Below are 15,234 nucleotides of genomic sequence, written 5' to 3' on the forward strand. Positions count from 1 at the left end.
AGAATATGGATGATGAGGAGGATTTCAAGGATGCACACGATAAAACACTGGAATTTGGTAAAATTTCCACTACAAGCACACCGGTGAGGAAAACAGTGAATTCCGTCGCGCGATATTCGAAAATGTTCAGCAGAAGTAAGAAGAAGGATTTAGATACAGCATATGGCGTTCAAAAGTTGGTAAACAGTATGATGATTAGAGATTCACAAATTAGTTTCGTCGATAATCTGATCAACGTGGGAGATGAAAGTTACCAGAGTACGCCAGGGTTACTCGAATTATTGTTCAAAAAATCGCTCAATGCCACGGTTGTGAATAATACGGACAAGAATAATTATATAAAAATTGTAAGGACGACAAATGAACATCGGAAACGATACCAAGCCGATGGAAGTCTTCGCGACGATCCAAAAAGTGCTAAGTATAGAAATTTCATTGCACAACATCTCGACTTGCCAAAAAAGTCGAGCTTACCCGAAAATAAGATTGCGCGAAAGGAGAGGCAAGAAGTGGATTACGTCTACTGGGATGATTCAAATGAAACTGTAGATCGTCTTCGACTACTAATGGCGTCGCATGCTGCGGGAAATACCAGCCATTCCAATGAAATAGTCGCCATTATTGAAGAGCTGCGGGAAGCTGGAATCATTTATTAGTGGTAGATCGGCATACATTCGTCATTCCGTCGGTGACCACCTAGCGATGAGCATAGATATATTTGGACGACAGTTGGGCCGTGGTGGGGGTGAAAAATTTATTCATGGACCTCCAGGCGTCGGATTTGAAATCACTCCGGACAACCAGTACGATTTGGACGGTGAACGATTGTGTAACATAGCCGATACTTAGCAGCCCAACGATGCTGTTACCCTGAAAGTTCTAGATAGTTTGAGAGAATCGTATGAAGAGCGCATGACGAGAATCGACGAGATCCTTAAACCGGTGCGCGCGCGTAACAGGAGTAATCACGATAACGTATTTAGATTATTGGATCTTGCTCGGAAGCTTAATGTACGAGTAACGTTACTGGAGGAAACCAGCAAGGTATCAGTTCCGATTGAGGATCAAAAGTGGTTGTAAGAAGATTTGAAAAATCGAGCGGCAAAGAGCAAGAAACAATGAAGGCGACAATAGCGACTGAACGTCACAGACTGGCGCGACGCAATTGTCCGCGCCGATTCGTAGATGGACGCGGACTCGATAAGACCTGGCAAGCAGATCTCGTTGACATAACCGCATATAGCTCGCACAACAAGGGCTACAAATACCTGCTTACAATCATCGACATATTTTCCAAGTACGCGTGTGCGGTGCCGATAAAGTCCAAGAGTGGGAAAGATGTAACTACCGCCATGAAATTTGTACTAACACAGAACCGCATCCCAAAGCATTTACACGTCGATCAGGGCAGAGAATTTAATATCAACATGTATTCGACATTTAGCAATTTAAGGGCGTCTATATGCGAGTGATTTAATCGAACGTTGAAAAATAAAATGTGGAAGCGGTTTACTCTCCGAGAATCTCACAAGTGGATTGACATTCTCCGCGATCTAATGAAATCATACAAAAACACCGAGCATCGCACTGAAGCCGGTGGATGTCAGCACAGTCAACGAAAAACAACTATATCGAAGCATTTACAAGCCCCGCCAAATCAAGCGGAGTAATCGGAAGCGGAAATTCAAAGTTGGCGATCGAGCCCGGATCAGCAAGTACAAAAATGTATTCGAAAAAGGCTATGCACCCAACTGGACATCGGAAATATTCACCGTGAGCGAGGTGAAAAATACCAATCCCCCGACGTACAAACTTACCGATTATCAAGATCAATCCATCGAAGAAGGCTTCTATGAGGAAGAACTCAATTAAGTGAAATATCCCGATGGCTTCCTGGTGGAGAAAGTATAACGCAAACGTGGAAATCAGCTCTATGTAGAGTGGTTGGGATTTGACAATTTACACAATAGTTAGATAAATAAAGCAGACATGTAACATAATTTCTATGTATTTTTCAAAATAACAATAAAACATACAGTTATACGAGTTCTTTCCGATGTGCACTTATACCGGGACCATCTCTAGAAACTAAACAGGAACTGCGCATGCGCGAATTTAAATCCGCCGTCCGTGCAGTCTGGCCACCCCGAGACCCTGCTGTCAAACTCTGTATCTGTCGGCGATGTAGTTCACATGCATTTTCGAGGTTAGAATCTCAAGTCATTGAGACAGTCACTCGGAAAGGCTTGGAAAGCATTTGTTATTGAAAATTGATTGTTCAAAGAACGGTCGGAATTTAATGCTGATGCTCTTTGAAAATTCGTCCTATTAGATTGAAACAAGAAATCTGTTCAAATGTTGGGTGCTTGGAAGAAACGAAGCAGGTAGGTGGGGACAATTTATTCAATCATTTTCATTACTTCATACATTAAGAATAACAATGAAATTTTTTTCTTTCAACAGAAAATACAGCCAAAATAATAGCATCTCTGCTGTTCGCTAATGTCTTCTTTTCCCATTCAATTCATGACACATGCAGAGATCATCGGCCACTTTTGTTGGTTGGAAAAGGAAGTTCTAGATCTTCCGGTTTCTTTCAATTTCAAATCTAATCTAAAGAAATCTAATCCCAAGAGTGAAACTCAGAAACATTCTGTGACACAAGTTAAAAATCAACATTGTCAAAATGTGCCTCAGTGTCACAATTAACTTTAAGGATAATCATGTTTTAGAGTAATGTTCAGAACATTCATATGAAAATATTGACTTATCGGGTTCAACATTGTACCCCTTGTTCCTTTGAAACAAATGAATATCTAATTTTCACTGAAGTTCATGGAAATATTTACTTAAACCTAAATCCAATACAATATCTTGTTCATAGTGCTCCGAACATCATCCAGTAACATGAATATCCGGATGGAATCCCTCTGTCGCAGAAACCGTTATAAGGTTCTTTGTTTTGAACTTGTGCCACTAGATAACTTTTGCATTGCAGATTCCATTTCCAATCTTAGGATGAGATTTTTTGTTTCGAACAGTGTTAACATGGGATGCAGAATTAATTATAATAAATGGAGATTCACAAACTCTCAGTTTCAATGGAGGACCATTGTAAAAGTATAAAATTGAATCTGGTTTCAAGCTTTCAATAAGTTACCGGATAACTCCCTGATGAAGATTCATCATAAAAAAGTTAGCCAGCAAGTAAGTCTTATTGTAAATAAAGTGATCATTTGTAACGTGTACTAGTAAGTGAATGCATTCCTTAGACCTTGCTGGGGTTGAACAAGGCTCAAGCACGGATGATAGCTGCAACTAGCTAGTCAGATGATACTGTCGATTAATATTGACTTTAAAGACATTTTCAACTGAAGTTATCCAACATTTTTAGATTGAGATTGGTTCAGTTTACACATCAAATTTCATCCTTGGAATCTGATTCAACACTTGAAACACTATTCATCTGAATTGAATACCAAGAGAGTGAAAAATAAAATATCAAAACTGCCGAAAATAAAATTTGAAAACTAATGCGGGCCAATAATATTGCTTGGATTACAATAGTGCACGAAATGATTGCTCTGTAACATTAGTTAGCAGCAATTGTTGAATAACAAACTTATGACTATTGGCTCGATAGATCTAAAATGATGGAATATTCAAACACCATGATCTGTAGCGTGTCGTGCTCTTCAATTTTGCCACGACTGATGTTCAGAAGGTGGCGATGACCAGAAGAAATTCCTTCGGATACCTGTTGTCTAATGGAACAACGAAACAACCAGGTTCGATGGTTGGAACGGTGGCACCAATCGAGAAACTAGGGTCCTAGCCACCAAAACGTTTTGACCATCAGGTAAGGTATGATTTTCATCCTATTATCCAAACTTGAAACTTTAAGTCTGTCAGAACAAACGAATTTTATCATTGAATACATGTGAAAATATTGTAATATGCAAATATCATAGTATCAGAAATTTACTTGCACGCTTCAACGCCTGACAACTTTAATCTCGCTTCGATGATGGTTGTTTCCCACCTGAAAATATTAAAAGATATTATCATCAGACAAGAGCTTCTATTTGTTTTGGATACCACTAATTTTTAATAAATCGCGACAGAAAAACGAATTGCTACTTTTTGTACTCCTAAGCTTTGTGTTTCAAGATACACTATTTCTTTTATTCCTTGTTACTGATTTAATTCAATATTTCATGTTCATCGGCACTGATTACTGGCTTCCGGAGCACTGCACTGTGATGAATTCACTCTGGAGCAACCTTCTACTGGGTTTCAACAATCCATTTATTTTTAATTTTATGTGAATAAAGAATCTGTTTAAAATAAACGATATTTTTACTTACCTGCCTCAGTTTGTCTAGACTCCCACTCGTTGATGACGTTCCACATTTAATTTCAGTTTTCTTCTTTCAATAAATAACTGATTCAATTTCTGTAGCTTTTGATATTTGTTTCTCCATTGACGCCTTTATTGTGTCGATTAAATATCTTCTAATATCAACGACGGTATTGCTGATTGACACTCTTCTTAGAAAATTTACGATAAGTAGGAATAAATATCAACATAACCTCAATACGCTACTTTACGCGCGAGATATTCAGAGCCTTGTCACATTTCGTGTACGTTGGTCGCCTTGGTTAGCTGACGAAAATTACTCCGCGGGGCAATTTTGCTGACCAATGAAATTGAATAATTTGGTGCATGCGCAGTTCCTGTTTAGTTTCTAGAGATGGTCCCGGTATATCATATCCGTAGCAATAATAATGATACAAGATATTTTTTTTTTCCTTTCGGTTAGTACACATTCGCATTTTCGGAAACTTTTTTTCATTTCTGGAAGACTTTTTTTCATTTTCGGGAAACTTTTTTTCATTTCCGGGTTACGTCCGGCGTCCCGCCACACGTCTCTTCCACCTTCCTCGACAACCTCTCGCCTCTACCTGCCATTCCCATCATAATGCTACACTCCATATCTTGTCCTCCTATTACCATTTTGCCTTACGCCCCTCGTTATCGCCGTTACCTTGCTCTTTTTATTCTCCTCTATTCTGGATCCTCGCTCCTATCTCACGCTGAGGATGCACTCGGATCCCAACGCTCTAACCTTCAACATCTAGCTCCAACTCCTGTTCCCCAAAAAGTCACCTCACCTACTCCCCAACGACTTCGCGGCTTATTTCACACCATTTCCAAATCTATCTATAATAATTAAGTTAGAAACTAGCTTTAAAACTCTCGCTCGCTAAAGCTCGCTCAGGGTCGGAGGCCTGGTGTGGCTGGTTTTTGTGCTCGTGCGCTCGCTGCGCTCGCTAACTCGTTGTCAGTGTTTTATGGATGTTCAAGGGATTGCTGAATGGGTGATATACGTGAATCAATACAAAAGAACAGAATATATTGACGCCAAACGTGAAGAACGGTCATAAAAAAATTGGTGAAAACTACTATACTATTATACCATACGATCATATGAATATGTGAAAATTAACGGAATATGTAGGAATTAAGATCAACGTAAACGTGCGATCGACTTCGTATCCAACGATTGAAGAGATCACAATCTGTTTACACCTACCTCGACGCACGATCGATAAAAAATAGGTCATTTAATGCAAGTATCAATAATTTTGATAATTTTTCGGTCACCACATCAAAATCCGACTGACTTCCAAGCTCTCTTCGACGTTCAAAATAAAAATAATTGGTTTCACTAAATATTGTTTGCCCGTGAAATTTTTTTCTATGAAATGCCACAAAGGTAAAGTACAGCAGTAGTAAAGATATGAGAGTTCTGGCGCACAATGGCGGCGTTTCAAGGGGGGGTTCCCCCCATTCCTACGGGCCGGCCGGGCCGGCTGCTGCGGGGGGGCGGAGGGGGGGCGCGAAGGGTGCGCGAGGAGCTTGCGGGAGGGGGGGGGGGTTGGGCGCGCGGCGAATCCCCGGCGGGGGGGGGGGGGGGGGGGCAAAATCCTGTCGGGTCTTGTTCGACGGCGGGAAGCTCGAAGTTAGATAACGCTAGACCACTTGGAAAAATTACTGGAAATGCAGCCTTTCAGCTCATGCCGATAATGAATGCAGTGGGTGGTAATGTAAATAAATCTGTACATACTAAACTTTATCATAAATGCCGGATGCAGCTGTTGAAATAAATCTGTCACACATAAAAGATTCTTCAAAAATTATTAAAAAATGCCAGATGTCGGTTACGAGACGATGGTGGGAGGAGCAAGTCAATTTCAAAATAACAATTACATACACTGAACAGATGTTTTTATTTATCCTCAATTACATTTAGCTTTGCAGCTTCTATATAATAATTGATCATATTATTAATAGTTTCAACAATTAACCTTATACATATTATTTTCTACATTCTTACATTTAACATATTACTCTAAAAATTGGCTTGTACTAATTTCTTCACCGTGCCACTAATCGGACTGTACTCAACCACCCGATCGTGCAAGATCATACAGTAGGCTGCAGTGTTTCGAGGAAATTCCACGCTTGCTTTAAATTCCAGCCGGATGTCCACCGGTCCGGTTTTCAACGATTCATTTTGTTTTGAGCAATCGATGACGATCAGGGGCGCGCGTTTTATAAATTCACTTTTCGAGAGCAGAGGTTCGGCTTCCTTGTTGTAGTAGGATGTTTGAAACTGGACATACATATCGTACAGAATGGCGTATTGATTATTGGAAATATCTAGATTTAAATTCCCATAGGGGTAACACTGTGAGTTGAGAAAGAGTTTCACATCTCCTATTCTACAATGATCGAATTCGCTAGCATTTTTCAATGCCTCGTTTTTTCTTGCAGTTTGGAATCCCATTATGACGTATCTAGGCTTCTCCAGCTGTGTCGATGTCTTGACCTCCCAGACATGCCGCGTCGTTGATGGCAGCATCGGATACACGTACGTTTCCCAAGAACGAAAACTCATGGAAATGGCCGAGTCCTTGGCGATGTAGTTGAGTAGCTGGATTTTCGGCTTGTCGGCTAGTTTGATGTAGGGCAGCAGCCACTCGACTTTTTTGAGGGTAATTTTGAACTTCTCGGTAGTGTTTGTCTGAAGTACAGCATTTAAATCGGTGTTAGTGTGTGTGAGAATCAACTCATGTTTGGAATTAACGACGACTCGGCAATAATCCTCGGCAAATCCCAGCAGATAACGCAGCGGTATAACGACATCAAAATTTCCAGCATCATCGGCCAGGTTGATATCGGCAACGCTCAGCCAACCGGTGTTCTCCAAGCCGTGCTGTTGCCCTGGGGTGAGGGATAAGTATCCCCTCATGATGCTGGTGTTGCCCACATTTTTATTTCGATCAATTTCCACACCGTTCAACTCGTATCGAATTTCCTCAACATATGGCAAACAGCCATGTGACCAACTTTGTAGCGGCCACCATGGAATAATCTTCTTTTGTAACTTTCCCGTGAATGTGCAGGGAGCTTTTTTCCGGTAGCACGCACTCGTTCTGATTTTGAACGGAAATTCGAATTTCATCGTTATTCCCAAAGGTCGATGATGCAAATGGCTGGTGAGCGTGAACCTCAAAGTGTGCGATCGATTCGTCGAATGTCACGGGTTTCTGTATTCTTATTATTTCTTCCATGGTGACACGCACAGGATGCAGCGAACACGAATTTTTATTTTCCTAAATTTCCACGTAATCGAAGACCTAGACTCTGGAGAAACCGAGCGTTCAGAGGTGTCAGCTTCAGCGGAGATGTCAGCTTCGTCAATAGTGCTGGACGACTGATGATATTTGGCCATGACGTCTCGCTTTTATAACTTTTGCCTGACTTTTTCGTCTCAAATACAATCCCCATTATTTCACCGATTTTACATGTAAGCGTACCGTTATCGTTTCTCCGCGAAAATTAATCAACTCGTCGTCTTGATCGACTATCCGCAGCTGTATATTCTGTATCGACTGTACGGCAATTGGGAGGTAAATGATGTTGGCGGGAACTTCAACAATCTTATATCCAGATGGGACGGTGGGGAAAAATTCGTGAATCGTGTGAGCCTGACGTCCGTTTATGTACGCCCCGGTGGTTATGTTGCACTCAACGCGTATGGTATTAACTTTCAGTATGGCTACCGGTAATTCGGACTTATGCGTAACGTTCCGTGCTAGCTCAACCGCTTTAAACCCCAATAATCGGCCAATGGAATCCTCGGGTTTGAAGTCTACTACTTGATTGCACGTAACTCTACTGTTTAGCTCGTTGTTGTTGGCCTGCAGACTAAGGGAGATCTCGGAAGGTAGTTCCTTGTGCAGAAAACTTTGGATATCTTCAATTTCGTAGCTGCCTGTGGGTATCGTAATGACTGCCCGGCTATTGTCCGCTCGCTCCAGGTAAAATTTATTACACTTCTCTTGAATATTGGGTATTGAATTGAATGTCATGAACTCGACGAGTCCGAGAACATAGTTTTTCGTCGACGATAACTCGATTGGGGGAAAATATTCAGCCTCCAGCAGGGATGAGGTGCCCGACAGTGTTAACGACAATGATTCCGTCATGACTGATGCTCGCCAATGTGACACTGCTCTTTTTATAGCTGTCCGCTGAGAAATTTGAGGCACAAGTGACCACAAATCATAGTATCGTACTCCTGATACCTCTTATGATTGTATTTCACGCTACCAACACCGAGATAGTTCATCAAATCCCTAGGTGGTTGCAAATTACCAAAACTATCGAAATACACAACGTTATCACCGTTTTTCCTATATGCAACCCAATGTGTCCCAGGACCGTTCTTAGCATCAAGATTAATAATTGCAGATTCTTGCTTCTTCGGTCCTGATGATGGTAGACCATTCCGCATTAAAACACCGCGAAAATGTGAAATTCTCATATCTTGAGCGTATTTGTGTAAATCAACGTTGGTGAGTGCTCGGCGTGGTAGCTTTGTTAGTTTTTTGCCAGTTGTAATTACAGACCCATGCCACTGCGGTAGGATCACAGGTATAATCCCTTGTCCAACGCAATCGCCTCCATTGTTGCACTGTGTCGTTTGGTCTCACTCAACTGATGTTTGTTGGCGCTAGCCTCGTTGACTGCTTCAGCTATGCCTGCAGCACCACCTGCTAGAGCTCCCGTTGCGCTTAGACCAGCCAAAATTGGAATGAGGAGGGGTAGGATGCCGCCAATTTTTTCGGGCACGGGTATAACACGGGGCACACGAACATTCTTCCCTGCCTCACGCGCAGCCGCACGGGCACCGGCCAACGCCGACTCGACAGCTTTATGACCTGGTCGCATGGAGGCCTTTGCCGCCCTAATGATAGATTTAAGATTTATTGTCCTCTTCTGCTGTTTAGTCTTCCCACCCGTTGAGGGTTTTTTCTGTGACTTCGCACCGGCTCCAAGTTTCGACAGCTTCCTTGCTAAACCCATGCCGAGTTAAGATTTAGCTTTCATGGTGTTGGTGACTCCCCACGCGACAGCTTTTTCACCCACACTAGCGTCCCTGGCTAAAACACGATTCCACGCCTTCTCGGCAAGCACTTTGTCGGCCAGATTTCTCGCAGCGATATCTCGATTCCTTGCATATGCAATGTCGTGATCTTCACATGCAGCGTCCAATGGATTGATACCCGGATCACCGCGTGCCAACCTCTTGACCAATTTTGTTCCGGGTCCGCAGTACTGATACCCAGGCACGTGCAATTCAACTGGGAGATGATTGATGATTTTGTTTAGCAAACCACCACCGCGTCTCTTACGTGTGCACGTCTTCATAGTCGAACAGCAACTAACGCGAGTTCTATAAAAGGATGAATTTATATGCGGTCATCTTAGTTCTCGTTGTCGCGTTAACCGAGCATCATGAGATTTCAAGATCAGACTGACAAACTACCTGTTGCAAATGCGACAAAATGGTTCGTCGGGGGAGGAAGAGGAAAGAGAAACGTCATGGAAAATTACTACCAAATACCGTGAGGGCAATTTTTTGCGGCCCATCGAACTGTGGTAAAACGAACGCTCTCATCTCTCTAATCACCTATGGCAACGGATTGAGATTCGAAAATGTCTACGTTTATTCAAAATCCCTCATTCAGCCAAAATATCAATTTATGGAAAAGTTACTAGAATCCGTGCAGGGTGTGGGATATTTTCCGTCTGGTGAGAACGATCAGGTTGTCAAATCAGAAGAGGCCCACCCTAACTCTGTTATGATTTTTGACGATGTGGCGTGTGAGAAGCAAGATAATATCAGAGCTTACTTCAGCATGGGCAGGCATCGCGACGTCGATAGCTTTTATCTTAGTCAAACGTATGCACGTATTCCGAAACACCTGGTGCGTGACAATGCAAACTTATTGGTGCTATTTCGACAAGATGAAATGAATCTGAAACATATCTACAACGATCACGTGAACACCGACATGACATATCAACAATTTAAGGACTTATGCTCGGCATGCTGCAATGACGGTAAATATAGTTTTGTCGTAATTGACAAGGATGGTGAAATCAACGAGGGAAGATACAGGAAGGGGTTTGACTGCTTTATAAGCATAAACTAACGCAAACTCACACAGTTTAATTGTGATGATCAAGTCGGCAACATGGAGAGTGTCAAGATTCGTAAGCATAGCGATACGCTGAGTGAAATATCGAAAGCAAGCAATGTCATACGTCGGAAGCACAAGATGATCAAGTTGGACAAAGACACGACCGACCAGGTTATGGGAGAGGTGTTCAAGCCCCTCGTAACACCGTTGCAAGAATTGGTGGATACTTCGAAGCAGCAGCAGCATATCAAAGAAGAAATTAAAACAGAATCGTCTGATATAGCGATGAAAAAAAGAAGAAAAAGATGATGCGAGTACCGAGGATGGCGAGGATGAGGGTATGGATGATGAGGAGGATTTTAAGGATGCACACGATAAAACACTGAAATTTGGTGAAATTTCCACTACAAGCACACCAGTGAGGAAAACAGTGAATCCCGTGGCACGATATTTGAAAATGTTCAGCACAAGTAAAAAGAAGGATTTAGATACAGCCCATGGCGTTCGAAAGTTGATAAACAGTATGATGATTGGTGATTCACAAATTAGTTTCGTCCATAATCTGATCAACGTGGGAGATGAAAGTTACCAGAGTACGCCAAGGTTACTCGAATTATTGTTTCAAAAATCACCCGATGCCACGGGTGTAAATGATACGGACAAGAATAATTACATAAAAATTGTAAGGATGACAAATGCACATCGGAAACGATACCAAGCCGATGGAAGTCTTCGCGATGATTCAAAAAGTGCAAAGTATAGAAATTTCATTGCACAACATCTTGGCTCGCCGAAAAAGTCCGGTAAAGGCTTACCCGAATATAAGATTGCGCGAAAGGAGAGGCAAGAAGTGGATTACGTCTACTGGGATGATCCAAATGAAATTGTAGATCGTCTTCAGCTACTTATGGCGTCGCAGGCTGCGGGAAATACCAGCCATTCCAATTAAATAGTCGCCATTATTGAAGAGCTGCGGGAAGCTGGAATCATTCATCAGCGGTAGATCGACATAGATTCGTCATTCCTTCGGTGACCACTTAGCGATGAGCATAGATATATTTGGACGACAGTTGGGCCGTGGTGGGGGTAAAAAATTTATTCGTGGACCTCCAGGCGTCGGATTCAAAATCACTCCCGACAATCAGTACGATTTGGACGGTAAACGATTGTGTAACATAGCCGATCCTCAGCAACCTAACGATGCTGTTCCCCTGAAAGTTCGAAATAGCTTAAGAGAATCGTACGAAGAGCGCATGAAGAGAATCGATGAGATCCTTAAACCGGTGCGCGCGCGTAACAGGAGTAATAACGATTACGTAATTGGATTATTGGAGATCGTTCAGAAGCTTCATGCACGAGTAACGTTACTGGAGGAAACCAGCGCGGTATCAGTTTCGGTCGAGAAACAAAAGCGGTTGGAAGAAGAGTTGAAAAATCGAGTGGCAAAGAGCAAGGAACAATGAAGGTGACAATAGCTGCTGAACTTCACAGACCGGCTCGACGCAATTATCCGCGCCGATTCGTAGATGTACGCGGACTCGATGAGACCTGGCAAGCAGATCTCGTTGACATGACCGCATATAGCTCGCACAACAAGGGCTACGAATACCTGCTTACAATCATCGACATATTTTCCAAGTACGCGTAGGCGGTACCGATAAAGTCCAAGAGTGGAAAAGATGTGACTGCCGCCATGAAATCCGTACTAACACAGAACCGCATACCAAAGCATCTACACGTCGATCAGGGCAGAGAATTTTACTTCAGCGAATTCAAGACACTTATGAAGCGGCACAATATCAACATGTATTCGACATTCAGCAATTTAAAGGCGTCTATATGCGAGCGATTCCATCGAACGTTGAAAAATAAAATGTGGAAGCGGTTTACTCTCCGAGGATCTCACAAGTGGATTGACATTTTGAGCGATCTAATAAAATCATACAACAACACCAAGCATCGCACGATTCGAATGAAGCCGGTAGATGTCAGCACAGTCAACGAAAAACAACTATATCGAAGCGTTTACAAGCCCCGCCAAATCAAGCGGAGTAATCGGAAGCGGAAATTTAAAGTTGGCGATCAAGTCCGGATCAGCAAGTACAAAAATGTATTCGAAAAAGGCTATACGCCCAACTGGACGACTGAAATATTCACCGTGAGCGAGGTGAAAAATACCAACCCCCCGACGTACAAACTTACCGATTATCAAGATCATTCCATCGAAGGAGGCTTGTACGAGGAAGAACTCAGCAAAGTAAAATATCCCGATGGCTACCTGGTGGAGAAAGTATTACGCAAACGTGGGAATCAGCTCTATGTGAAGTGGTTGGGATTTGACAATTCACACAACAGTTGGATAAATGAAACAGACATGTAACATAATTTCTATGTATTTTTCAAAATAACAATAAAACATACAGTTATACAAAATATCTCTACAATTCTTTTCCATATGCACTTATATATCATATCCGTAGCAAAAATAATGATACAAGATATTTTTTCCTTACGGTTAATACACATTTTTATTTTTGGAAACTTTTTTTCATTTCTGGAAAACTTTTTTTCATTTTCGGGAAACTTTTTTTCATTTCTGGAAAACTTTTTTTACGTGTTAATCAAATGGGGATTTTGTTTTTGAAAAATCTTTTTATCATTTCCGGAAAACTTTTTTTCGTTTCTGGGAAACTTTTTTTCATTTTTGAATAAATAGTTTGACAAAGGATCGTCCGAGGTGTCGAACGTAAATATTTGCAATGGTTTTATACATACAGCTAATCCGATGATTAGTTTTTATGGGGCAGCAGCAAACCCCCACGGTAAGGTGTCGGTCTGCCCAGGTATCAATTGTCGCTTGTCATCTTGCCAACTCAGAGCCAATTTCTTCTGTACGATAGTGCTTACTTGATGTTTTTTGCTACGAATTAGACATTGAGATCGAGCCAATTCCTTGTAAGCCAACAGACAGCGCTTATAATCGTCAAACGTGATGGTGTTCAGCGTTGAATTTTTGACACCCTTTGCGAGTTTGCTTACTCTCGTACCATCGGCGTCATCCTCGCCCATCGTTGTAAAGGTGTACAGCTTCGCGCGCAACTCAATGAACTCTGTCATAATTTTCCCGTTGTTCTCGTCCTTCATTATGCCCAGACGTTTCTTGTTCTTGAGCGGAATACCGTACACATTGTCGGGAGGGTAGTCCGAGGTGTCAAACATTGAGTCAACATCACGTTTGACGATATCGTAGATGTTGGGTACATTAAATTGGTAAATAAGGCTGTCAGTGTCGGTGTACAACAATTTAGCTTTTTTGTCGGGAAAATTCGGCTTTATATATTTGTAATGAAAATCGTACAGAATAATTTTCGAAAGGTCTAAGATCGCCGCACCGATATAAATTGGTTTATTAAAGTAAACGTTGACACGATTCATTCCTATAATAACCATATCAGTCTCGAATACGGTGCAACTATGAAAGTTTGCCCTAGCGATAAGCGCTCTCGCACCACCTCTTCCCTCCCATTTTGTAACTAATCTGACATCCGTGTGATTTCGCACATTCTCCATAGTCTTACCAAACACAGCGTTATTCATCAATTTGTAAAAGTTTTTCTCAAATTCGTTTCTGGACTGTTTGCGCATGTTGGTGTTGAGCGTGATGTAAGGCTCGAGCCATGGAGAGTGTGCGAATTTTAAAACTCTATACACTTTGACTAATTTCAAACCTAAACTCAGACATTGCTTTAAATTTCTGTAGTGTAGTATATACTTCGTTTTGGGGAGAATGGTGGTGGCGAGTTTAGGGATTTGACTACCTGGCGGCGTGAAATGCTCCGGACAGAGAGGTAGGTCTTTGTGTTCCTCGTGGAGCTCTGTAGGATAGTCCAAGTCCACCTCCAGGATGTAACCGATCGGCGAATCGTCCGGATGGGTTGTTATATCGATAGGATCATGCTCCCACTCGAACGAGTCGATTGGTAAATGTGCACTCATAGCCGCACCGTAAAGATTATTCACATCGTAATACATAAGATACGATTCCACCTTGTTCGGATCAAAATCTTTGCCCATGAATCTGTTATTGGCGCGAGCGTGTCGATTAGAGCATTGCGCTACGCCACCTCGAATGCCTCTTTCAATAAATAAAGCCATTTCGGGATCATCGAAAAGTTGTAAATTCACGTTTGTGTGTTTAAGCATCGCGTCAAAAGCAAGCCCCGGCGCCGTGTAGTAGTGCAACGGATCTAAATCGTATGTTTTAAAACAGCTAGCCCGGAAATTTTGGAAAATATCAGCAAGTAACAAAACATCAGTCTTTAAATATAAATCGGAATAGGCCCCCAAAGACTCTAAACGGAATTCTTCCCAAACATTTTTAGCGTGCTCATAATCGGCGTCTGTGATATTCGAATTGCAGAGGTGCGAGTAGAAATGATTCTTAGCAGGTAATTGAGTTTCGTCGAGTTTCTTCCAACAATCGACGTATTCGTAAGGAAATACGCCTTTGCGGGTCATCAAGCTGAACTGCGCGGGATTATTGTAAAATTTACGTGTTATACGTTTATCGACATCGCCTAAATATGAAGAAAGTTCATCAATACTGCTAGCCATAAATCGAAACGAATCGATGAATCTCAAATGCATCATCGTCCCATCAACCTGCTTCGTGAA

General features: G+C 41.9%; 2 protein-coding genes across 2 annotated transcripts; one reads left to right on the forward strand and one right to left on the reverse strand.

Moving 5' to 3' along the window:
- Positions 1 to 1,118: 1,118 nt before the first annotated feature.
- On the forward strand, positions 1,119 to 1,872 carry LOC124413337. The gene is made up of 2 exons (XM_046893863.1): positions 1,119 to 1,468; positions 1,581 to 1,872. The coding sequence occupies exons 1-2, from the start codon at positions 1,119 to 1,121 to the stop codon at positions 1,870 to 1,872; spliced, it is 642 nt and encodes a 213-aa protein (XP_046749819.1).
- A 4,544-nt stretch (positions 1,873 to 6,416) lies between these two features.
- LOC124413338 lies at positions 6,417 to 7,532 on the reverse strand. The gene has a single exon (XM_046893864.1). It carries the CDS (start codon positions 7,530 to 7,532, stop codon positions 6,417 to 6,419), a length of 1,116 nt encoding a protein of 371 aa, XP_046749820.1.
- Positions 7,533 to 15,234: the final 7,702 nt, after the last annotated feature.

The sequence above is a fragment of the Diprion similis genome, chromosome 12 (assembly GCF_021155765.1).
Source record: "Diprion similis isolate iyDipSimi1 chromosome 12, iyDipSimi1.1, whole genome shotgun sequence".
In the NCBI taxonomy this organism is placed as follows: Eukaryota; Metazoa; Arthropoda; class Insecta; order Hymenoptera; family Diprionidae; genus Diprion; species Diprion similis.

Bases quoted from the DNA above. Each gene is read 5' to 3' on its own strand.
- LOC124413337 (XM_046893863.1), top strand. From the start codon at position 1,119: ATGAAGGCGACAATAGCGACTGAACGTCACAGACTGGCGCGACGCAAT. The intron at 1,469-1,580 runs GTGATTTAATCG...AAAAACACCGAG, and splicing joins TTAAGGGCGTCTATATGCGA to CATCGCACTGAAGCCGGTGG.
- LOC124413338 (XM_046893864.1), bottom strand. From the start codon at position 7,532: ATGAAATTCGAATTTCCGTTCAAAATCAGAACGAGTGCGTGCTACCGG.